The following is a 22,200-nucleotide window of genomic DNA, read 5'->3' as shown; positions in this document are numbered from 1 at the left end:
CCATGGTCTCCTCTCGCTCTCTGTTTTGCTGCTTGCATGTATGCGTCTGTCTACAGGTACAATAAACTTTGGTAAGTGACTAAGAACGAACCGCATTTGTAAGAAAGATCGTGCAACATGTCGAATTTGTAACAACACTGCCTCCCTGGGCCCTATCGATCGTGCAGGATCGGGCCAGGGAAGGGTGAGGTACGAACGGCTGCATAGAAGGAGAGAAGAAAAAAAGCTGCGACACTGACAAACCAAAAAGGCCAAGATGGGAACCCCACCTTGCCCATCCCTCGGCTGGGTTCCATCACCACCAAGAAGTCGAGAATTCCCAGGTTGCAGTGCCGGCTACCGCCTCCGGCCCCGTCCGGGCCCACATTCCAGGTTGTCTTTCCTCCTTTCTGCAGTGTGCGGCGTGTGTGCCACACCCTTCTTCCCACTCGGGCTCGTGTCGTTCGCGCTTTTCTTTTTGTGATGCCGAACTCCTAGCCGAAGTTTTTGTATGGGCAATGGGCGCGCAAGCAAAAATTGCACAGCAAAGAAGGAAATCTCAGCAGGCATGTTGCGACCGTGGATTTTCCATGGATCTCTCTCCTGTTAGGCCTCCCCAAGTGGGACTTTGCCGACCCCATTTGCTACCTTACCATACCGACCCGGGTATTGTGGTATTCAAGTACTCGCACCCGACATTCTTTCCCCCTTGGCTTGGTCACCCGGGAGATGTACCGGCTCCCATCCATCAGCTGAGAACAGAGTCATTCATACCTGACTTGACAAATCTGATTTTTCTTCTTCTCCATCCTCGTTTTGCTCCGTCTTCCTATGTGACTATCTCCATACATAGTACTTCGCCCTCGGCCTTTGCGCATCTATAGTCCGCTTCCTAACCCACTCTCTCTCAACCTCGAACCCACTTCCTCACTAATACACTGCTTCTTCATCTGAACCGATCTTTCGCCTTCCCCCCATCCCTCTCATATATCTCTGGATCTTCAGACAACGCCCAGACAAATTCATTGTTCATAAGACGAAGGGACCACCCAACTTGTCCGATCGCGTATCTAGCATCTCCAGTCATACCCCTCCTGCGGATACATCCACGAGCACTTCCTGCAATTGTCTCCGATCTAGAGCTCCCCCGAATCTGACTGGCGCTTACATTGCATCGGGAGACGGCCCTACATCATATCACCGACCCTTTATTCCACATTACACTAGATTGACGTAGCTAGCTCGGCGCGCCGCCTTCACAATAGCTCCAAGCTACCTGTCAGCACAACGCACCGTTGCATGAGCTCTTTGCTCCCATTCTCCGCGCCCAAGAAAAGTCTCTAGCCATTGGCGTTATATACATACTGCCCAATCTGTCGCGAGACACCCTGATCCGTTCTTCACTTTGTTGAACCATCTACAGCCAGCATCAGCATCTCAAAACAAAACCCAAATCAACACCCAGCCCGCACATAGCGACCTCGTCCAACAATGGCAATGGACGAAGTCGACCGCGAAATCGCGGACGCCGAGCGCGCCGCCTCTCCAAACCGCTACCACGGCCGCGAAAGCCACGAGATCGAACGGGTCCTCTCCGCCTCCTCTTCCTCAACCTCCTCATCCACGGCCTCGCACACGGGCGACCGCACCGCCGCGTATCGCACCGGCACCGGCATCAGCCGCGTCTCGACCCAAAATGACCTCGAGCGTCACCCGACGGCCCTGAGCCGCATTGCCACTGCCCGCAGCCAGCACTCCAACACTGTCGGCCGCAGCATCAAGAGCAGGGAGTCGAGGAGGCCTCTGCCGGCCATGGGCGCAGGCAAGCCGTACCCGCCACCTTTGCCGGAGCAGGAGGACTACGTTGTGGAATTTGATGGCCCTGAAGATCCTCTGCACGCGCAGAACTGGCCGATTAAGAAGAAGTAAGTTCGCCAATGCCAATTGTCGAGTTTCGGTGAAATATGGCTAGGGGGCGCTGGTGACTGACATGTCTTGGCTCGCAGGTTGCTTACAGCCGCAATGCTTGGCTACACCACGATGACGTCGGCTTTCACCTCGAGTATCTTTTCAGCAGCGACGCAAGTCATCGCGACAGAATACAACGTCTCCGCGACTGTCGGCACCCTCGGCGTCTCCTTTTACGTCCTTGGCTTCGCCTTCGGCCCAACACTCTGGGCGCCCCTTTCCGAGCTGAGGGGCCGCCGACTACCCCTCGTCCTCTCCATGTTTGGCTTCTCCATCTTCACAATCAGCTGCGCCGTCGCCAAGGACCTCCAGACCATCTTGATATGCCGCTTCTTCGCCGGCTTTTTCGGCGCGTGCCCCCTGGCCGTCGTCGCCGCTGTCTTCTCCGACATGTTTGACAACCGCACCCGCGGCACCGCCATCACCGTCTTCTCCATGGCCGTCTTCACCGGCCCACTTCTGGCGCCCTTTATCGGCGGCTTCATCGTCGAGTCGCACCTCGGCTGGCGCTGGACCGAGTACATCCCCTCCTTCATGGGCTTCCTCGCCTTCTTCCTCGACCTCTTCTTCCTCGAGGAGACGTACCCGCCCGTCATCCTCGTCAGCAAGGCCTCGGAGCTGCGCCGCCGCACCCGCAACTGGGGCATCCACGCCAAGCAGGAGGAAATCGAAATCGACTTTAAGGAACTCGTCAACAAGAACTTTTCCCGCCCGATGCGCCTCCTCTTTGGCGAGCCCATCGTCACCGCCTTGTCCGTCTACATGGCCTTCATCTACGGCCTGCTCTACCTCTTCCTCACCGCCTACCCCTTCGTCTTCCGCGGCGTTCACGGCTTCGGCGCGGGCCAGTCGGGTCTCACCTTCTTCGGCATGATCACTGGCCAGCTCATCGCCGGCGTCACCGTTCTCCTCCAGCAGCCGTGGTACCTCCGCAAGCTCAAGGCCAACAACGGCGTGCCCATCCCCGAGTGGCGTCTCCCCAGCGTCATCGCCGGCGGCGTCTTCTTCGCCATCGGCATCTTCTGGTTCGGCTGGTCCGGCTACCGCGCCGACGTCCACTGGATCGTGCCCACCCTCAGCGGCCTCTTCACCGGCTTCGGCCTCATGTCCATCTTCCTCCAGGCCCTCAACTACCTCGTCGACGCCTACCTCATGTTTGCCGCCTCCGCCATCGCCGGCAACACCTTCCTCCGCTCCCTCTGCGGCGCCGGCTTCCCGCTGTTCGCGAGCTACATGTTCAACGGCATGGGCATCCAGTGGGCCTCGACCTTGCTGGGCTGCGTCGCCATCGCCCTCGTGCCAATCCCCGTCATCTTCTACATTTGGGGCCACAAGATCCGCGCCAAGTCCGCGTACGCCCCGACTTTCGCCGCGCCCGCCGACGAGCCTGATGAGGAGGACCTGGCGCCTGCGCCGCTGAGCAATGGACACACCAGCCACCACCAGGACAACGAGAAGCCGCCGTCCATTGCCGCGATGGAAGCGAGCAGAGCTAGGACGAGCGGCGACAAGGCTGAAAATGCTGTGTGAAAAGTCATCTCAGACGCTTACCATCCGAATCTACCCCAGCATATTGCGATTCTACCACGCACTTTTATCCTCGTATATATAAAGACACGAATCTGTCTTGTTTCATGTGGTCTTTGAAATTTGATGATACCATGGAGGCGGGGAAAAATTTGAGCCGGGGTTTTTCATCTCTTGTTTAAAGATGTTTATGACGAGCATCGTTCATCTGATACCACAAAATCTTTTTTGCCTTACGCAAACCTTACCGTAGCCTTTTACGATTAATCACACCCCCCAATCAACAACTTAATACAACAAAAATTGAACAACCTCAGTATTCTCAAGTTATGCGGCCCCCACAAGGTGCTCTGTGCTGCTCTTCTCTGTGATACAAACATACTTGCAAAAAAACCTCACTAATCCTCACCATTCTTCTCGCCAATTAAAAGCACGTCAATGATATTTCAGACTTTATGGTGACCACATTATGCCAAGACCCCGCAAATCGGCATCTCAGCCCAGGTCCCATGTGGTGGCGTCCGTACCTTAGTGTCGGGACCCTTGCCCGCATCTTTTGGATCCCCCATTCGCAAGGCGCACGTCGCGGTGACATGGCCCGATGCGGCAGGTCGAACGATGCCGGACGATGGATCCCGTTGCCCGTCTATTTCTGTACCCGTCCACCTATCCATACCAATCTATATTGACAACTCGACGTACAGAAGAGCTGAAGTTTGGTGCAATTAGATACTGCCTGTACATGGTGAAGTTCACGGGGTGCGGCCCCAGTTCGCTCCGTGTGAAGTGGCTACCTCTCCCTCAGCCAAGCCTGTGATCTTACAGGCTGGGTCTAACGCTACGGGAGAGTAATGCTTACACTCAAACGGAATGGGAAATGAAAAGAGTGAGGGGAAATATGTGGCTGTGTTTTTGATAAGCTGGGTTCAGGTAGCTCTTACACTTGTTGTTAACGGATCCTTCTACGACCCCTCCTCTCCGTGTCTTATGGCTCGAGTTTATTAGTAATTTCACGTCTATATAGACCTCTCTCCTTCATTGAGCCTTTAGGGTAGTTTCATTCTATCTCTAGGAACCTCCCAATCTTGCCCCTGTAAGCCACTTTCTGAAGTTCCCTCTTCAGAGCCCACTGTCGACATACTCAAGTCAGGTAAGCGAGTCCTGAACCACTTGTGAGCTGGTTAAGTAAGCAGCGTCATGTCACCATCACCACCACCACCACCACTCACACCTCACTCTTCACTCACACTCAATGTCGCACCACGTCTAACACAATAGCAAAGGCCAAATCTAACCAAAGATCCTAAACTCATTCCAACTCTCATTCAGACTCATCGGCCCCAAAACTCGAAATCATAACAGTCAGAGCCATCTCGGGAATAAGAACAATGTCGTCAGAAGAAGCCCCCAAGCCGTCAAAGACGTACGACGCAAGCTGCCACTGCGGTGCCATCAAGTTCTCTCTCACGCTCTCGCCGCCGCTGGAGGACGGGTACAAGGTCCTCAACTGCAACTGCTCCATCTGCCGGCGTAGCGGGTACCTCCTCATCTGTGAGTTATCCTTCACTCTCACACCCACTCCATCTCAAGATTAGAGTCCAGGATATCATTACCTCAAACACCCTCCCTACGACGCCTCATACCCAATCATGGAGGTATCTTTGGGGTCATAATACATGAACGCATAAGGCTATGACTGACACTCTGTGACTTTGAAAAAAACAAGACCCAAATAAGAAGGACGTCACATGGCACAACGGCTCGCGCGAAAAGTGCACGAATTACCGGTTCAACACCAAGACCAAGGACCAGATGTTTTGTGGTGCCTGCGGATCGAGTTTGGGGATTGACTTTCTGGAGGAGGACTATTATGGCATCAGTGTACGAGATTTCCCCTCTTTGTCCTACTCCGCCTCCCTCCTTCCCTCTTACACTGTTCCCTGTGGTAGGAAAGCTAATCGGAAGAGGTAGGCGCGTGCCCTCGACGGAGTCGACCTCGATGCTCTGACGTATAAGAAACTCGACGGGCTGAACAGGGTATCGCCCGCCCAGGACCTGTCCGGCTCGGGAGACAAGGAGGCAAGCACTTGAGTGACTCGAGGTTGATCAAATTCAAGATATGCTCTTTTGAAATTATAGTATTGTTTTATTCATAATTGTCCTGAGACTTTAAACGTGTTTATATGTCCCGCCTCTTGTTGGCATTACAGAGAAAACCACACTCGGTGCCGGCACCGCAGGAATTTCCATGGATATTTGTGCAGGAAAACATAAAAATCAACAAACATAGATCTAGATCAGACTCCCGTTCTTCTCGCTCATCCCCCGCTCTTGCCTGCCGATAAACGTCTGCATGGAAGTATCCACACGCGCAACCTTTCTCGCAATCTGCTGGACGGCGACGGGGAGTACGTTGTACCAGTGAATCCACCTCGCGTACAGCGGCATCGCGACGTGCGCGCTCTTGCCGGCGTCGATGGCGGCAATGACCTCCTTGCAGACGTCGACGGGCTCGACGACGGGCGCGACAAAGGCGTGCGGGGTCTGCACGCCGTAGAAGAGGGGGGTCGACAGCTGGCCCGGCTCGACGAGGATGGTGCGGATCTCCGGGTGGGAGGCGGCGAGCTCGGCGGTCAGTGACTTGTGCAGGGCCGTGACGCCGGCCTTGGCGGCGGCGTAGTCTGTCAGGGAGGCGGCGCCGAGGTGGCCGAGGACCGAGGACATTGTGACGATGGTGCCGCCGTTGCCGCCGCGGATCATGGGCGGGAGGAAGGTCTTTAGGGTGTAGAAGTGTGCGGTCAGGTTCGTGGTGATGGACTTTTCAATCTCCTCGAACTCGAGGTCGAGGAGGGACTTGCCCTTAACGATGGCGGCGTTGTTGATAAGGACGGTTGGGGTGCCGAGCTGGAGGAGGGTTAGTCTTTCTGTGTCTGTAATGGCGCATTTCGGCCTTGTACGCGGTTGGTAAACTCACATCTCTCTCAATCTGCGCCGCAACCCTCGCAACTTGCGCCTTGTCTGTCACATCGCACTTGTAGAAGGTCACGCCCCGCGCTTCGCCGTTCTCCATGTCATTTACGTCCAACACCGCCACGGTCGCGCCGCGCATGCCGTACACCTCGGCAATGAGGAGACCCAGGCCGCTGGCGCCACCCGTGATGACGATTACCTCCTCGGTGAGATCGACCTCGCGCGGCAGGCCGTAGGCGATGCGCAGGTTGACCGCTTGCGCGATCCAGCAGACGGTGATGAAGCATGCCCAGGCGATGGACACGAGCATGGGCGGGGCATCCCAGCGGAGGGCTTGGGCGCGGAAGCAGAGGGGGATGATCCACGAGACGAAGGGGTGAAAGAAGGTGATTTTGAAGACCTTGACGAGGAGGTCGAGGGAGAGCGGCGCGAACCACGAGTCGCTTTGGGGTGGGCGTGGGTATTCCATCGCGGACGTCTGGGGGAGGATGGCTGGTGGTAACGGTCGTGGTGGTGGTGGTGCGAGGGGTCGAGCAGTGTAGGAGCTCTATGTCGTTTCGAGAGTTCGATTATTAAGAGAGATTGTATAGGGGTCGCACTCTGTACAGATTCGGAAAATTAGGATGAGAGTATGAAAAGAAGAGATTCGGAAAAAAGCGAAGATGTGTCGTCCAGCGTTGGAAGTGGAAAAAACGCACAAAGATGAGACGAAGAAGCGCACAGCCAAACCTCAATTGGGCCACCAAGGGAGCTTGACGCTCTGGCGGGAACTCGTCACATGTGGATGGATCTGAGGCGTTGAAACGGTGGCCAAGCGTCCTAGGGGCCCCTCCCTGGTGGCAGCTTCCCCTGGAAACCCTTGGTGGGACGACCACTAAAACACCCCGGAGCCCCTGGCAGCCGCCCATCTTCCACGGCCAGACGAGCCGAGACCCCGCTCCCGTCAGCGCCGCCGTCAAGCTGTCTTAAGCTTATCCGAGCCCGGCGGACATGTCGGTCAACCGAGAGGGCGCGGAGGGGAGGCCAGGGACGCAAGTTTGCATGCTTCAGCACGTACCTAATCATGATCAAATGAACGGAATTAATAAGTCTACTTCATGATTATATTTCATGATCATTGCTACATTCTTTTGACCAAACGAGTTGATCCGTGGTATAACCCTATCTAAGTTGCACTTTTCACACGACTATTCCCCCTTTTCCTTTTTACATGGACATAACAAGCCGCCCCAACGCCGAACAATGCAAAGAAATAACGCCAAAAGTGGCAAGCCCAGAATGCGCCTACTTCTCCCGGGCCAAGATCTGCTTTTCTCTCTCGCCCTTCCGCCTCTCGAACTGCTTCTTGGTGTGCCTGCGCTCGTTCTCCTCGCGCCTCTTGATTGACGAGAGCTCAATGTTCTTGATCTCGCCCGCCTTCTTGATAACCTTGGGCAGGTGACGGTGCTTCTTGATACGTCTGACCTCCGGCATGTGGCTATATCGCTCAACCAGGGCCTCATTGTACTCGAGCGCCTGTCTCTGCTTGGCGGATCGGATGCCTGATCTGTCCGTGGCGTTGCTTCTCCAGACACGGACGTTACCGTCGTCGGAACCACTGAGAACATACTTCGAATCGGGGGAGAACATGGTGCTGAACACCCTCTGCATGCGCTTGGTGTGGTACATGTCGCGGGAGTGTCCTTGATCGCGGTTCCAGATGCGCACTGTTCGGTCGTAAGATCCGGAAACCAATTCTTCACCTGTCGGGCTAAACTCGACGCTCATGACGGCGGCAACGTGGCCCTTGAAGACGTTGAGCGCTCTGTCCATCTTGCGCATGTCGAACATCTGATTCTCGTTAACTGTATGTTCAGGGGTAGACTAGCTTTGAGATGACTTACGTAGCAGTTATGGTCTTCGCTACCAACGACAAAGTTGAAGGCTTCCATCGGGTTCCAGGCGAGAGAGTTGCAGGTAAACGTCATCGTCGTCTTGGTCAAGGGCATCGCAGTACGGACGTCCCAGAGGACGATACTCCTGTCGTCGCCTGTACTTCCTAGAACGGATTGCTCGACCTGGTTAAAGGAAACACAGTTGATAGAGTCGGTCGCGTTCGGCCAGCGCAGCACCTCGGGCGCCGCACTCTGTCGCTCGAGGTCGTAAATAGCGATCTCACTGGAGGAAGACGAGGCTGCAAAGGCGTTTCGCGTTCGGTGGTGGGACAAGCTGAGGAAACCATTCGTACCCAGCCATGAGGAGATCGGCGGAGAATCGCCAGGCGTGTTGTAGGGATCCCAGAGTTTGATGGTCTTGTCCGCCGCAGCACTCAGAAGCTTTCCGTCCTTCGTCCAGCAGAGACTTCGTACGATGTTGGAATGGGCGCTCTTCGTCTGCCAAATCTCGGCTCGGCTCGTCAGGTCGAAAGCTTTGATCACACCGTCGGCACTGGCCGATGCCATGTGCTTGAGAGAGTTCGGATCTTTGGCCATCGAGTAAACCTGGTTCAGTTGTTAGAAATCGGGGACAATAGGCGTTCTGCTTTTCGTTTTGGACGTACTCCTTCGACATGGCCGCTGCCCATCTGTCCGATGAAAGGTGCGGCATGCATGCGCTCGAGCTTGACAGCGTTCAGGGCTTTGGTGTACCTGTATTCCTTCGTCAGCTTGGATCGCAGCATGTGGCGAAGCCTACTTACTCTCTGGCGCGCTCCATAGGGTGCTGGGCGGGATCGAGGTTGCTGCATTGCGATTAGCCAAGGTCTGCGGATGCCACTGGCCTATAATTACCGAGGAAGCTTTTGCGCGTTTGCGCCTGGAGGCTGGTAGGCCTCCACGCTCCGAGAAATGGCCTTGATCTTCATGTTGGCGGGCGCGATGCTATGTCTTGCTTGACCATAGAATCCTCGATGGCTCTGAAAGTCTCACAGAACTTCTCTCCCAAAAATTTAAGTGGGGGTGGGGACTTATCGGAGGATAATTGCCAATCAGATAAGGTAGCGGATCAATCTCGGTCCGTGTGGCCCCTGCCCTTCAGCCCACCGAAGGTGCTGGCCGGCCGGGCTTGCTTGCGTCGGTCATGGCAACCTGGACCTGTCTGAAGGCGGCGGCTGGAGCTCTTGACACTGCACCAAGCTACCTGCAACCCACCACGAATCCGGCGATCTTTCTGCAAACCACCACTCAACAACACCGACGACACACGAGCTCAATTCAGCAATCCAATTCGAACCCACCATATCCGATTCGACGTCAAATCAATCAGTCAGGATGGCTCAGGGCGAATCGGCGAGAGTGCAGGAGGCACAGAAGGTGGCCAAGACAGATCCCAGAAAGGCAGAGCAGCTCTACAAGGAAATCATCTCTCAGCCCCCTTCCTCCGCAACCTCCGATGCTGCGGTAAAGGAGTACGAGACGGCGTTGCTTGGTTTGGGAGAGTTGTATCGGGATGAGAAGTGAGCCCCTCCTTGGTCCGGTGATGACATCGTGGGGGCCCCATGTTTGCTAACAACCCGCTTAGGAAGACGCAGGAGCTCGTCGACCTGATCACAAAAAGCCGGACAACCCTGTCTTCATTCGCCAAGGCAAAGACAGCAAAGCTCGGTATGGATTCAATTTGATGTTCTTCCCAGCTGTGAAAGAACGGCGTGACTAACTAGGACCCCTCCAGTCCGCTCCCTGCTTGACCTCTTCGAGAAGATTGAGGGCAGTACCGATATCCAGATCGCAGTTACCAAGTCATGTATAGAATGGGCAACTTCGGAGCGCCGCAGCTTCCTGCGCCAGAACCTCGAGACCCGCCTGGTCGCTCTCCTCATGCAGAAGCAATCCTACTACGACGCACTCACACTCATCAACGGTCTCCTCCGCGAGCTCAAGCGCCTGGACGACAAGCTTGTCCTCGTCGAAGTCCAGCTCCTCGAGTCGCGCGTCTACCACGCCCTCGGCAACATCCCCAAAGCCCGCGCCGCCCTCACCAGCGCCCGCACGAGCGCCGCCTCCGTCTACACCCCGCCTCTTCTTCAAGCCCACCTCGATATGCAGAGCGGTATGCTCCACGCCGAAGACAAAGACTTCAACACCGCCTTCTCCTACTTCATCGAGGCCCTCGATGGCTACCACACCCAGGACGAGTCAGTCAAGGCCACTGCCGCTCTCCAGTACATGCTTCTGTGCAAGATCATGTTGAACTTGGCCGACGACGTCAACAACCTGATGACGTCCAAGCAGGCACAGAAGTACGCCAGCAAGAACCTCGAAGCTATGAAGGCCGTTGCCCGTGCGCACTCAAACCGGTCCTTGGAGGAGTACGAGCAGGCCCTTCAGTCTTACCGTGAGCAGCTCGGCAGCGACGCCTTCATCCGCAACCACCTGCGACGTCTGTACGACGCCATGTTGGAACAAAACCTTATCAAGGTCATCGAGCCGTTCTCCCGTGTCGAGATCAGCCACATCGCAAAGATGGTTGGCCTCGACACGCAACAGGTGGAGCGCAAGCTCTCTCAGATGATCCTGGACAAGGTCATCATCGGTGTGTTGGACCAGGGCGCGGGATGCCTCATCATCTTCGACGAGACTGAGCGCGACAGCGCATACGACCACGCCCTGGCTACGGTTGAGAAGCTGAGCAGCGTGGTGGATGTTCTCTACACCAACCAGGCCTCTATGCTCGAGTAGATGACAAAGGCTGGCGTCCAGGGTTGGCAAAGCGGAATGGATTTGGGACTGTACTATTACCATAGACACGAATGCCGGCGGTGCATGAGACAGAAATTCATTCTGATGAAGTGGTATCCTAACAGTTTTGCGGGCGAGGTGCCCGAGTGACCAATGAAGACAAGAAACAAAAATCAAACATAACGATGCCCTGTGACGCCCAGCCTCCCAAACCTCCCCCTTATAAACGTGGTGAGAGCTTGTATACACACTCATTAAGCATGAGACTGTCGTGAAAATCATATGCCCTGCAACACTAAGCAGGACACTTTCCCAAATTGAAAACGCCCAATATGCACACGCGCACTTCCCCAATCACCGTCATGAATACGCATGCACACCATTTACGAAAACCGAACCGAAGGAGCCTTGGGAGCCTTCCCCTGCCTCCTAAGCTCCTCCCCAACAATGAGCGAAAACACCCTCTTGGCGAGCGCCTCCTCGCTCCACACGCCCACCTCGGCCTGGAACGCGTCCACGACGTCGAGGTGCCACTGCTCCAGCTTCAAGCTGGCGCCGTGCGAGTTGACGGACCGGCCGAGTAGCCAGGCCGACTTGCTGGTGAAGTCGTCGGGGAACTCAAAGTCAAAGGCGCCCTCGCGGCGTAGCTGGATGATGTCGTCTAGGAGCAGCCAGTGGTCGCGCGACCACATTGTCTGCGACAGACGCTGGGGTTCTTGCTCTTCGACGAGTGCTGATTTTTGGACATCGTTCATTAATTGTGGTGCGTCGGTCATGGAGACATCCATGTCCCCGTTCATCTCCTCGTCTTCCTCAACGACGGTGGCTTCAGCACCGGCAACATCACCATTCTCCTTGTCTTCCTCCTCCATAATGGCAGCGATGCGCTGCTGCTGCTGTTGCTGCGCAGCAGCGGCGCTACCGCTAGAACTAGCAGACAACCGCCGCTCCGCGCGGACCTGGGCTTGCGCGAGGGGCGAGAGGACGCTGCTTGTGAACTCGACGACGCGGCCCGGCGTGCGGGGCTTCAGCGGGGATCGCAGGCACGACTTTGTCGGCGACATGTTCCTGTCGGGCAACGGCCGGAGGACGCGGGCGCGCTGCTCCGACTCGGACTCTGACACCGACTTGGACTCGGCTGCAGTGGGCGAGCTTTCTGCAATGGCGGAGGCACTACTCTCCTGCCACTTCTGGATGTCGGCGCGCGTGAGCTGCATCCGCACCGGTGTCAACGAAGGCACCGGCGCCGCCGAGGGGGCCTTGCTGAAGAGGTTGTTATGGGTGTTCTTTTGGGCCCCCACGTTGGGCGTAAAGTTCTTCTTCTGCGGTACAGAGGGGAACGATACCTCGTCGGACATGTTGGGCTGAGAGTCTGGGATCTCGGACCGGTGTCTGGTGCTACTGCGGAGGTTCGTTGACGCGAACAGCTCGCGACGGGTATCCATGACCGACTTCCCGAGTACTGACGGCTTGATAGCCGATACGGGATCCGAGTAGTCGTACGTGTCAGCGATAGACTTGGTCGCCGAAGGCTTGGCGGGCGAGAACAAATCCGAACGCCCGCTGGCGGAAGGGGCAAAAGCCTTCTGCGGGACAGATGGGAACATGGAGTTTGTCTCGAGGCCGGCATCAAGCCGCTCAGGGCGCTGAGCAGCACCTTGGAGATTCAGTCGCTTCTTGTCCAAGACGTCCTTGACGCCCTCTGCTCCAGGTAGGAGATTGGGAGAAGAGAAGAAGGCAGCCAGATCCTTCTTGGCGGACGACCTCTGAGCAACCTCAAACGCCTTTTGAGGGATCTGCTTCTGACGGCTCTGTTGTTGAGAAAGCATCGAGAAGTCCTCGACTTCGCCGTCTACAAACTCTAACTTGCGGTTTCGTGACACCGCCGGCGTGAACAGCGTCTGCTTGGGGGTAGGCTCGGCGGGTTTCTGCCAGGGGCTAGGAAGAGCTGTGCGCCTGGGAGGGATAGACGGTGCTGATCGCTTCGCAAAAGACTGTTGACGGCCTCCGTTCGAAGCCGGACGCGATGCTTCTACCGCCCAAATATCATCATCCTCCTCCTCATCTTCTGCTCCGGGCTGCTCTTCCTCAACTTCAGTGTCCTCGGCACGATCTGGACTAACGAGACTAATCTCAAAACTCTGTCGCCGACTGTGCATTGACCTAGAAGCTGTGTTCGTACTAGAATGGAAGGAGCGCGACTGGGCGAAGGGCTGTTCGCGTGGGGCAGGAGCCTCTTGCATCCAGCTCATCTCATCGGCTTCATCGCCTGGAGCGACTTGAAGCGATCCCGACATTGAGAACGAGACCTCGGGTTCTTCTCTGGCGGGAGACGTCCGCATACTCTTACTCAAGGCCTCCATAAAGCTGGGCTGGCCAGTGTGGTCGTTCTCGGGGCCGAATGGGTCATCAAACGGCTCTCCTGTTAATTGCGGCGCAAGGGGTTGAGGCTGAGGTTGTGCTGCGGCGCGGGTCGGGGAACCAAAGAATTGAGCTCCGGCCTGAATCAAGTTGGACAATGGCTGAGTCCAGCTGCGAGTCGATTTCGCGGCAGACTGAGGCTGACTGCTGCTTGTCGTAGGCCTGAAAGGGCTACCGAGAGAGTTTTGGCGGGGAGGCGATGAAGCATCAGACGTGACGCTCTGCAGAGCTCGTCCAGCCCTCACAATAGGAGATAGCGTAGGGCGAATTCCGTTGTCTGGCGATGCTGCCCGAGGCGCCAAGAGGTTGACATCGGGCGATGGAATTGGGGACGAGACAGGGGCAACGGGCGTGATATACTCATTGGAGGCCGCAGGAAGACCAACCGTCAGGTCCGGGACCGGAAGATCAGAGTTTGCTTCTTCGGGCAACTGAGAATACGCAGCTGTCGGCGAACTTTGGGCCGCTTCGATGGTCTTGGCGTCTGACTGAGGGACAGGAACTTCGGCGGGAGAGGGCGTATCGTCTGGTGTCGGCATTCTGGCTGAGTCTGATCGAGTGTAAGAAACACTCGCAATAGATGGGGCTGCGGACTTGGGTGAACTCTTACGAGCCTCTTCCTCTGCCTCTTCTGCTTCTTCAGCCTCGGCGTCCTCTTCCCCCTGATCTTCTTCTGGTGCCTCGTTCATAATTGTTTCTTCGTATGCTTCATTCATGACGGTTTCTTCCTGTGCCTCGTTCATAACGGTGTCATCGTGTACTTCGTCCATCAAGGTCTCCTCGCGTGCCTGAGAGACATCGGCCTCTCGCCCAATCTCTTGCTCGATTTCGTGCTGCGTCTCAAGGTCATTGACTCCAGGTAGCTTCGGCCTCCCAGGCGTAGCAGCTTCCAAGTAGGCTTCCGGAATCTCAGAGAAGTCGTCTTCGTACATGACAGACATCTCCTCATTCACCATCGAGCTCCGCCGGATGCTCTTAGCACCGGGTGTCGCTGCAGCCAAAACTCTTGAGGGTACGCTGGAAAACGAGTTGTCAATCTGCGAGGTGTCCATTCTCGATTCCTCCAGCCTCGAGTTCTCCGCATCCATCTGCTTGACCTTGGACTCCATAAGCTGTCTGCTAAGCGGGATAGGCTTGCGTCGAGGACTGCTTCTAGCTCGGCCTGGCGACTGATACCCTCTGCTCGGTGACGTCTCCTTGAATGCGAGAGACGGAGGTGGGAGATCGGGACGAGGCAACGACGGAAGGGCGACTGGAGATTCGATTTCTTCAGCCTCTGTGGCCACGATGGGGTCCACATGCGCTTCATTCTCCTTCTGCAACTGAACCTCCTCCTCTTGAGCTGGAGGATTTTGTACTGGCGAGGATTGCTTGGCGGGGATACTTTCGATCTCATCCTCATCATCGTCAACATGCAGGGCACCGCTTCGCCTTAAAGTCTCGAGGGTCTGGTTGACGATCAAGCCAGTCTCTTCACCGACATCTTCTGAGCGAAGGTCGTGCATGCTCATGTGGCCCCTCATGGAGGGGATAGAGTTGGCGAAAATCATACTGAAATCTTCGCCTTGAGCAACAGTATCCTGGTCGCGGAGTTCGTCATTGCCATCGTTGTCGCCAATGAGTGATGAAATGTCGCTAGGCGCACCCGGTGCGAAATCGTATTCGTTGTATGCGGGTTCGTTCTCAGACTCTGAATGAAGCTGTTCAGATGGTGTCGGGCTCTTATCTTGCATATAAGCTGGTGTCGGACTGAGGGCGATTGGGTTGTCTTGTGTTGATGCGCGCGGTGTTGCTTGGTCTGACATTGTTTGCATCCAGATATCTGGTTCGGATTCCGGCATCGGGTTCGTGGGGAGCTCTCGCCTTGGGGTAGGATCGTCTACAATCATGTCTTCCATGCTCGCTGCGAGACCGTCGTCAGAAGGCGCCACGCCATCAAGGTCGATATCGTCCTCGACCGTTTCCACAGGTTGATCGGAAAACTCGACGCGCTTTGGGCGGCCGCGACGCCGGGTTGTGCTGGGGGGTATCGTAGAGGGCGCCGGGTCTTGGGAAACTTCGCGCGGTTGACGACTGGTGGCCCGTCTGGGACGGGTTGTTGATCTCGGTGTGCCTTGAATGGTGATATCGGTTTCTAAGCCATCTGAATCGGTAATGGTCTTGACTCTGCGGACTTGTCTTGGTGTCTTTCGTGGAGAAGCTGTGGCCCTCCTCTTCGTCGCCGTACCGGTCTTAGGCGTTCCGGCGGATTTGGGAGGTCGACCTCTCCGCGCGGGTGTCTTGACGGCCGTGTTCTTCCTATCACCAGCCAGAGGAACTGTTGTTGTGTATGCGCCGCGGCTAAGGGTGGGTGTGTCTGCGTTGAACAATCTGCGCCCAACATTCCCGACACCGACATTCTCGTAATCGCCCTCGGCTTCAACGGTCACTAGCAGCCGTTTCGGCTGACGGTCGTCGCCAACCTCGAGCTCAAACATTTGCTTTCTAGGCGAAGTGCTACTGCCGCCGAGGGAGAATAGACGTTGTGATCTCTGACTTCGAGTTACGCGACGTGATGAAGGGTAGAGGGCGGAGGAGACGGTGTCGTTGAGCGGGTCTGGCGACGAAAGCAGCTCGTCGCTACCGCCTCTAGGCCGTGGCGTCGCCATTTTGAGAAATGCGCGAATGGCAAAAAGGACCAAAAAAAAAAAAAAGGCCGCGCGCTATGTTTGTCGCATAGACTTTTCTACGAAAGAAAGAAGAAACGACGACGAAAAACTAGGCTCAATGGCCTTCGTGTGAAACCAGCAATAGAAATATGTCAAATTCTATGCATTGGATAAGTGTCGTCGCGAAGTGGTGTGGCCGTGTACATGCGAGCTGCAGTCTGCACAGAGGGACGGTCGGGCCTGGCCACTTGGGTTGTCAAATCTGTTTTGTTTACTTAGTCCCAGATTGGGCTTAGCTCAGCCCCTCGGTTGCGGGGGTCCCGTCCCGTCAGCCAACGCCATTGAGGTTGCGATGACAGGGGAACAACTTTTCCCCGCTGTTCCGATCTGTCCCGCTCTTTGAGGTGGCCCACCCAGATTCCCAGTCCGTGAAAAGATCCCTCGTCAGCTTCGTCGAGAAGAGTTAGCTGATGCGCCCTTGAATAAGTACGGACGCTGATGGTGGGTGCCTTTGATGCCCTTGCCTTATCTCAAGGAAAGAGGGTCGCGAAGCTGTCATGATCGGATTTTTTACCCTGGTCTATCAGGCAAATGCGATAGGCATTCTCTCCCTTGATGCTCGGCAGTACTTCCGTTTCTTCAAATGGACCTTGGCTGGCTTACATCCCAACGGAACCGGTGCCGAGGCATTGCCGGGTAGAAATCACTAGGTACAATGTCTCCCGCCTTATACAACATTCCTGTTCATGATCATACTGCTACATGGCTCCGACTCTTCTGATGCTTTCCTTCTGTTCAGATGTTATATCAACTGTGTGCTTGATCATTAGAAAGAAACACAAGTAAGAAAAGAAGATGGGAAGCGTATTTTCTTCCCAAATGAAGCATATCTTCCCGGGCCCCGAAATAGCTCCGACCCCACGAGCTCCCGAAGGGACCCGGATTCCCAGGCCGTGCCAGGCGTGCCACGGTGCCAGGCTTCTGGGGAGGAGCCCCATCACATGCGACCCCTTTGTCATCCCCCTTGTCCTGTGATCGCGCGCATGAAATATATAGCACGGCAGGTAATGACATAACTGGGGTTAAGGTTCTTAGCGGCAGACGACGACGCCCATCACTGCCCTCCCTCAATCCCTCCGACCCCCCCCCCCCCTTCGGCATTGAAAACGTGCTTGACCTCGGCTCCCCAGAACCCAAAAGGGACCGAACGTTCTTGTTTGAGATGGTATAGGGCCAGTCAGCAGCAACCTTTCCTACCACTGCCATTATTATTATTACTACAACCGTCGCAACGATACCATCTACACCCCATCGTCACCCGCGTTTGGATGCAGCATCAGTTTTGAATCGATAATATCATCGTCTCATCTATCGAACCTTTTTGCCCACGAACTTATACCACGACACCACACCCACCATCCACTCAACCTCAACCCCAATTCGCAAGCAACCATGTCGAAGCCAGTCCTCCCCCAAAACGACAATGTCGCCCACGCCCTCGCCGGTGCCGGCGGCGGTCTCCTCTCCATGGCCTTGACGTAAGGCCACCACAACCCTCCCCCCTCCTGTCTTATACCCCAAGAGACACTCTTCTAATCCGCGCGCACCCGCGCCAACAGCTACCCTCTCATCACCCTCTCCACCCGAGCCCAAGTCGAATCGAAGCGCGCCGACTCGGCCTTCCTCACGGCCGTCCAGAAGATCGTGGCCCGCGAGGGCGTCTCGGGCCTCTACTCGGGCCTCGAATCCGCTCTCTTCGGCATCAGCGTCACCAACTTCGTCTACTACTACTGGTACGAGTGGACCCGCGCCTTCTTCGAGGCCGCCGCCGAGAAGGCCGGTCGCGCCAGCAAGAAGCTCACGACCGTCGAGTCCATGATCGCCGGCGCCATCGCCGGCTCCGCGACCGTCATCATCACGAACCCCATCTGGGTCGTCAACACCCGCATGACCACCCGCGGCGGCAAGGGCAAGGATGTCAGCACCACCGGCGACGAGGAGGCCCAGGCCGCGAAGCCCAAGAAGGCGCCCTCGACCATCGGCACCCTCCTGGCGCTCCTCAAGAATGAGGGACCACAGGCGCTCTTCAACGGCGTCATCCCGGCGCTGGTGCTCGTCATCAACCCCATCCTGCAGTACACCCTCTTTGAGCAGATGAAGAACACGGTTGAGAAGAAGAGGCGGGTCACGCCGACCATTGCCTTCTTCCTAGGCGCCGCGGGCAAGCTGTTTGCGACCTCGGTCACCTACCCGTACATCACGGTCAAGAGCCAGATGCACGTCGCCGGCAACGGCGAGAAGAAGGAGGGCATGTCCCAGGCCATTAGCAGGGTCATCCGCGAGGAGGGATACGCCGGTCTCTACAAGGGTGAGTGATTACCTCGGATGTCGTTCCGAGATGGTGTCCCCCCCCTTTTTTCGGTTCTGCAATGCTGACTTTTTTCTTTTTTTTCACAGGTATCGGCCCCAAGGTCACCCAGAGTGTGTTGACCGCCGCATTGCTCTTTGCCTTCAAGGATGTTCTCTACGAGCAGACCGTGAAGCTCAGGTCGATTGCCGCCAAGAAGCGCGCGTAAAATTCACGTCCAAAGAAGATCCCGACTTACCCCTCCCCCGCTCCGAGTCAAACAACATGACATCGGGGTAGGTGGAGGGATGGGACATACCAGCATATATATGTAGACACAAGTAAGCTAGAGGCAACAAGTGCGCATATCAGCGTGAGCCGCTCAGCGTATATGCAAGCAAGCAGTCATTTTTTATGACGAGACAAGAACCTGTATTGATTTTTATGTGGGAATATCAACACGGGGGTCAAAAAACGGGTTGGATAAAGCGTTGAACGGACACATGGGATTACTTTGGATTTAGGTCTCACATGAATCCCGGCATCTTTGGAAAGGGGGTGGGTGGGTGTATTCTATGAATTTGTTTTTTTTTTCTCTTGGAAAGTAGGATATCAATAATCCACCACATATCTACTTCTCATGTGCCACATATCTTCTCTAACAAAAGTCATATAAATCTCATGCGACGGGTATGATTCGCGGAACGATCCACCACTCGTGATATGACTTGTCAGGAGTCGGCACCTCGGCCTTGACCTTCAGTTCTCCGCCCTCGCCGCCCGACTTGTCCAGCGCCTTTCGCACAACCGACACGGCCAACCCCGTGGCGATGCACGCCTTGAGCCCGTTCTTCACCGACGGCACCCACCGATCATGCGACCCGACGGAAAACGCCTCGGCCTCGGAAAACTTGCTCATCACCTCCAGCGCCCTTTTCGCGCCCGCCACAGCCCGGTCGGCAAGCTCCAGCAGGTCGCGCGTCGGGCAGTCTGACTGCGAGGTGCCGACGGTGTATTCCTCAAACGTCGGGAGCGAGGGCAGGCCGATGGCGGCGAAGGGCTTCATGCGCAGCTCGTAGCGGAGCTCGTCGGTGCTGTAGGGTCGCGGGGGCGGGGTGATGAGGTGGTGGCGGTGGAGGACGGTGTAGAGGCAGCAGAGGGCGTCGGCGAGGCTTTCTGTCGCGGCGGCGTCGAGGAGGGTTTGGCGGAGGAAGGAGAGGGATTTGGTGTATTGGGCTTCTGCGACGGGTGTGAGGCCCCCAGAGGACGATGATGATGTTGTTGATTTGTTGCTGGCCCCTGAGCGGGCTTGGTTCAGACTCCGGACGACGAACGATTTTATGCGCTCGACGTGTGTAAGGCGGTTCTTTGCGAGGAAGTTGAGGTACCAGTACATGCCGGCCAGCTCGTCCGGCTGGTAGACCTCAAGCTCGAAGCCGAGCTGGACGATCCACTCCATCTGTTTGATCTTGTACAGGTACGCCCACGACGAGAGCGGAAGGGACCACTGCTCGACGGGCTGGCCGGCGGCCGACTGATACACGAGGGGCCGCTCGCCGGTGTGCTCCTGAAGGACCTGGTCGATGTCCTCAGCGTCGAACTGGAGGCTCTCCCAGTCGCGGACAATGTGGCACAGGGTGCGGCGGACGCGGCACCGGTTCTGGCAAAAGGTGCGGAGGATGTCGAGGTAAGGCTGGGCGGCGCGCCTGCGGAAGGATTCCATGGTGTCGGCGATGGCTACACGCGGGTCCTGCGGGGCCTCGACGTCGTCGTTGGCGCGGTCGAGAAGGGGGCTGTTGGGGAGGGAGACGATGGAGAGGTCGTCGTCGAGGAGCTGGCGGATGGACTTGTGGCCGAGGACTTGCATGTCTTTGAAGAGGAAGCTTTGGAGGAGGGTGCGGACGAAGATGAGGGGCTGGGGCTTCTTCGCTTGGAAGGTTGTGACGTAGGTCTAGACGTTTTTGTATGAGTAGTTGATCAAAAGAATGGGGATGTGTTTGTGAGATAAGTACCTGGAGGCAGATGGCGTCGGTGTAGTCGAGCACTCCCACAACTTCCAGTCCGTCGCTAATCATCTTCGTGAGGTGCCCAAAGGCGTCGTCAAAACTTATCTCGACAATCGGTCGCGGCGGCATCGTGCTGGCGAGCTTGCGTTGCAGTTTCGCACTACAAGCCTCAGGCACGGGCTTTCCGAGCGCATGAGTGCTCTTAATACCAGAAAGCAAATCCAGAGCCTCTTTCCAAGGGCTTCTGATGAGGGCCGGGTCTGTCCGGTACTGCGTGTGGTCTATGGCTGCGAGGAACGTGTATCGGAGGAGTAGCCTATTGTTGAGGGCCTCTATGGTTTCCTTTGGTATTGAATCCGATAGTTGCCGCAGAATGAAGCTTGCGTCCTTGAGGACATCGCGTACAGACTCTACGCTGAAATCATCGAGGAGGATCCTGTTATACGTATTTGTGACAAAGTCCTCTTCCTATACCAGTTGGTTAGCTGAGGAGATGGATGTGTGTGGAGGTGAGGCAAGTCGCTGTGCGAAAAGACTCACTTCATAGTAATGCTCATTCTTGATCCTCTCGTTGACATTGCCGCACGTCTTTAAGAGTCCCAAGCAATATGCTCGAAGAACGGCATGCATCGGCGCCGGCGGCGTGCCGCTGGCATCCCTGATGAAGTGCGCGTCGTCGATGGTGGCAGGATTCGGCATGAGAATCGACTCGACGTATACGCTTGTGAGGACGGTCTGAGAGAGAGGATATCCAACATGCCAGGCCATCTGCAAACCAAGTCAGCAGAGAGAAAATGACTCTACCGGCGCGATACTAACTTCATGGCAGAGCAGCTGGTCGATTATGCCAAGAACCTCCTCAGGGAGAAGAGGGCGTGTCACATCATAGTCCACGTCTAGCGAATCCTCGGCTTCCAAGCAACCGCTGTCCATCTTCGGGTCCATGATCTGGGTGGCCGTCAGTAGGGAGCCCCTCATAGTCTCCGTCAAACCCCTCATCGGCCCACGTACCTCGAGAGCCCCAACGGACTCAAACAACGTGAAGAAGCCATCCTTGACCAGTTCGCCAGGGGCAAGCGCTGCGTAAGACGGTCAGTCCAACATCCTGTTTTCGTTATGGTAGGATTTCTGCAGCTTACTTTCCGCGGCTGTCTTGAATTTTGACGTGATATCAAAAGCGACGATGCCGTTGTTTGACGCCTTGGGCGGAGGCGGCGGAGGGTGGGGTTGGCGGTCCAGCTCAAGCGAGAGCCTTGAAATGTCTTGAGAATTGGTGAGTGGAACGTGATGCCAAAAAAGGGTCTTGATCGGGCTGGGATATTTCCTTACCATCAGACATTCCAAAGCCGGACGGGATGGCCATATCAGCAACTGCACCTCATGAGACTCTTGGGTTGAGTGAGTGCGTTGAGTGCAGGTTTTAGTGAGGTCACAGTTGCATTGGCCTGGGCATGGATATGCCCATCAAGGAGAAAAAAAGGCCGGTAAATTCGGGAACACGATGATTGCCCTAAGTCCCTTATGGAATGATTTTCAACAAGCAGTTGAGAATAAAAGTGCAACGGTAACGTTTTTTGTCTCTACATGAAAACTGCGAATTTGGTGTTGTTGCAAATTACGGGTATATGGAACGGGAAACATGGAGTGATTGACTGATCACAACCGAATTTGTCCGGCAG

At 55.9% G+C, this 22,200-nt stretch overlaps 8 protein-coding genes across 8 annotated transcripts; 4 read left to right on the top strand and 4 right to left on the bottom strand.

Annotated features, from left to right (window-relative positions):
- Positions 1-1,470: 1,470 nt before the first annotated feature.
- CABS01_15988 (major facilitator superfamily transporter) lies at positions 1,471-3,477 on the top strand (the record flags this gene model as incomplete). The annotated part of the gene is made up of 2 exons (XM_060549320.1): positions 1,471-1,904; positions 1,986-3,477. The coding sequence occupies 2 exons, from the start codon at positions 1,471-1,473 to the stop codon at positions 3,475-3,477; spliced, it is 1,926 nt and encodes a 641-aa protein (XP_060390778.1).
- A 1,385-nt stretch (positions 3,478-4,862) lies between these two features.
- CABS01_15987 (glutathione-dependent formaldehyde-activating enzyme) lies at positions 4,863-5,565 on the top strand (the record flags this gene model as incomplete). The annotated part of the gene is made up of 3 exons (XM_060549319.1): positions 4,863-5,025; positions 5,201-5,355; positions 5,446-5,565. The coding sequence occupies 3 exons, from the start codon at positions 4,863-4,865 to the stop codon at positions 5,563-5,565; spliced, it is 438 nt and encodes a 145-aa protein (XP_060390777.1).
- Positions 5,566-5,766: 201 nt separating this feature from the next.
- CABS01_15986 (short chain dehydrogenase) lies at positions 5,767-6,913 on the bottom strand (the record flags this gene model as incomplete). Its single annotated transcript, XM_060549318.1, has 2 exons — positions 5,767-6,378; positions 6,449-6,913. The coding sequence occupies 2 exons, from the start codon at positions 6,911-6,913 to the stop codon at positions 5,767-5,769; spliced, it is 1,077 nt and encodes a 358-aa protein (XP_060390776.1).
- Positions 6,914-7,728: 815 nt separating this feature from the next.
- Positions 7,729-9,286, bottom strand: CABS01_15985 (WD domain-containing protein; the record flags this gene model as incomplete). The annotated part of the gene is made up of 5 exons (XM_060549317.1): positions 7,729-8,274; positions 8,328-8,924; positions 8,984-9,071; positions 9,122-9,163; positions 9,213-9,286. The coding sequence occupies 5 exons, from the start codon at positions 9,284-9,286 to the stop codon at positions 7,729-7,731; spliced, it is 1,347 nt and encodes a 448-aa protein (XP_060390775.1).
- A 406-nt stretch (positions 9,287-9,692) lies between these two features.
- CABS01_15984 (PCI domain-containing protein) lies at positions 9,693-11,099 on the top strand (the record flags this gene model as incomplete). Its single annotated transcript, XM_060549316.1, has 3 exons — positions 9,693-9,877; positions 9,943-10,025; positions 10,093-11,099. 3 exons carry the CDS (start codon positions 9,693-9,695, stop codon positions 11,097-11,099), a joined length of 1,275 nt encoding a protein of 424 aa, XP_060390774.1.
- A 383-nt stretch (positions 11,100-11,482) lies between these two features.
- CABS01_15983 (uncharacterized protein) lies at positions 11,483-16,168 on the bottom strand (the record flags this gene model as incomplete). The annotated part of the gene is made up of 1 exon (XM_060549315.1): positions 11,483-16,168. One exon carries the CDS (start codon positions 16,166-16,168, stop codon positions 11,483-11,485), a length of 4,686 nt encoding a protein of 1,561 aa, XP_060390773.1.
- Positions 16,169-17,620: 1,452 nt separating this feature from the next.
- On the top strand, positions 17,621-18,744 carry CABS01_15982 (uncharacterized protein; the record flags this gene model as incomplete). Its single annotated transcript, XM_060549314.1, has 3 exons — positions 17,621-17,706; positions 17,788-18,536; positions 18,626-18,744. 3 exons carry the CDS (start codon positions 17,621-17,623, stop codon positions 18,742-18,744), a joined length of 954 nt encoding a protein of 317 aa, XP_060390772.1.
- Positions 18,745-19,194: 450 nt separating this feature from the next.
- On the bottom strand, positions 19,195-21,884 carry CABS01_15981 (Mak10 subunit; the record flags this gene model as incomplete). Its single annotated transcript, XM_060549313.1, has 7 exons — positions 19,195-20,466; positions 20,528-20,989; positions 21,062-21,289; positions 21,341-21,469; positions 21,533-21,600; positions 21,661-21,783; positions 21,851-21,884. 7 exons carry the CDS (start codon positions 21,882-21,884, stop codon positions 19,195-19,197), a joined length of 2,316 nt encoding a protein of 771 aa, XP_060390771.1.
- Between the last annotated feature and the right edge of the window lie 316 nt (positions 21,885-22,200).

The sequence above is a fragment of the Colletotrichum abscissum genome, assembly GCF_030869225.1.
Source record: "Colletotrichum abscissum strain IMI 504890 chromosome Unknown Scaffold_78.1, whole genome shotgun sequence".
Taxonomy (NCBI): domain Eukaryota; kingdom Fungi; phylum Ascomycota; class Sordariomycetes; order Glomerellales; family Glomerellaceae; genus Colletotrichum; species Colletotrichum abscissum.
This window is presented reverse-complemented; position numbering and strand designations above follow the sequence as displayed.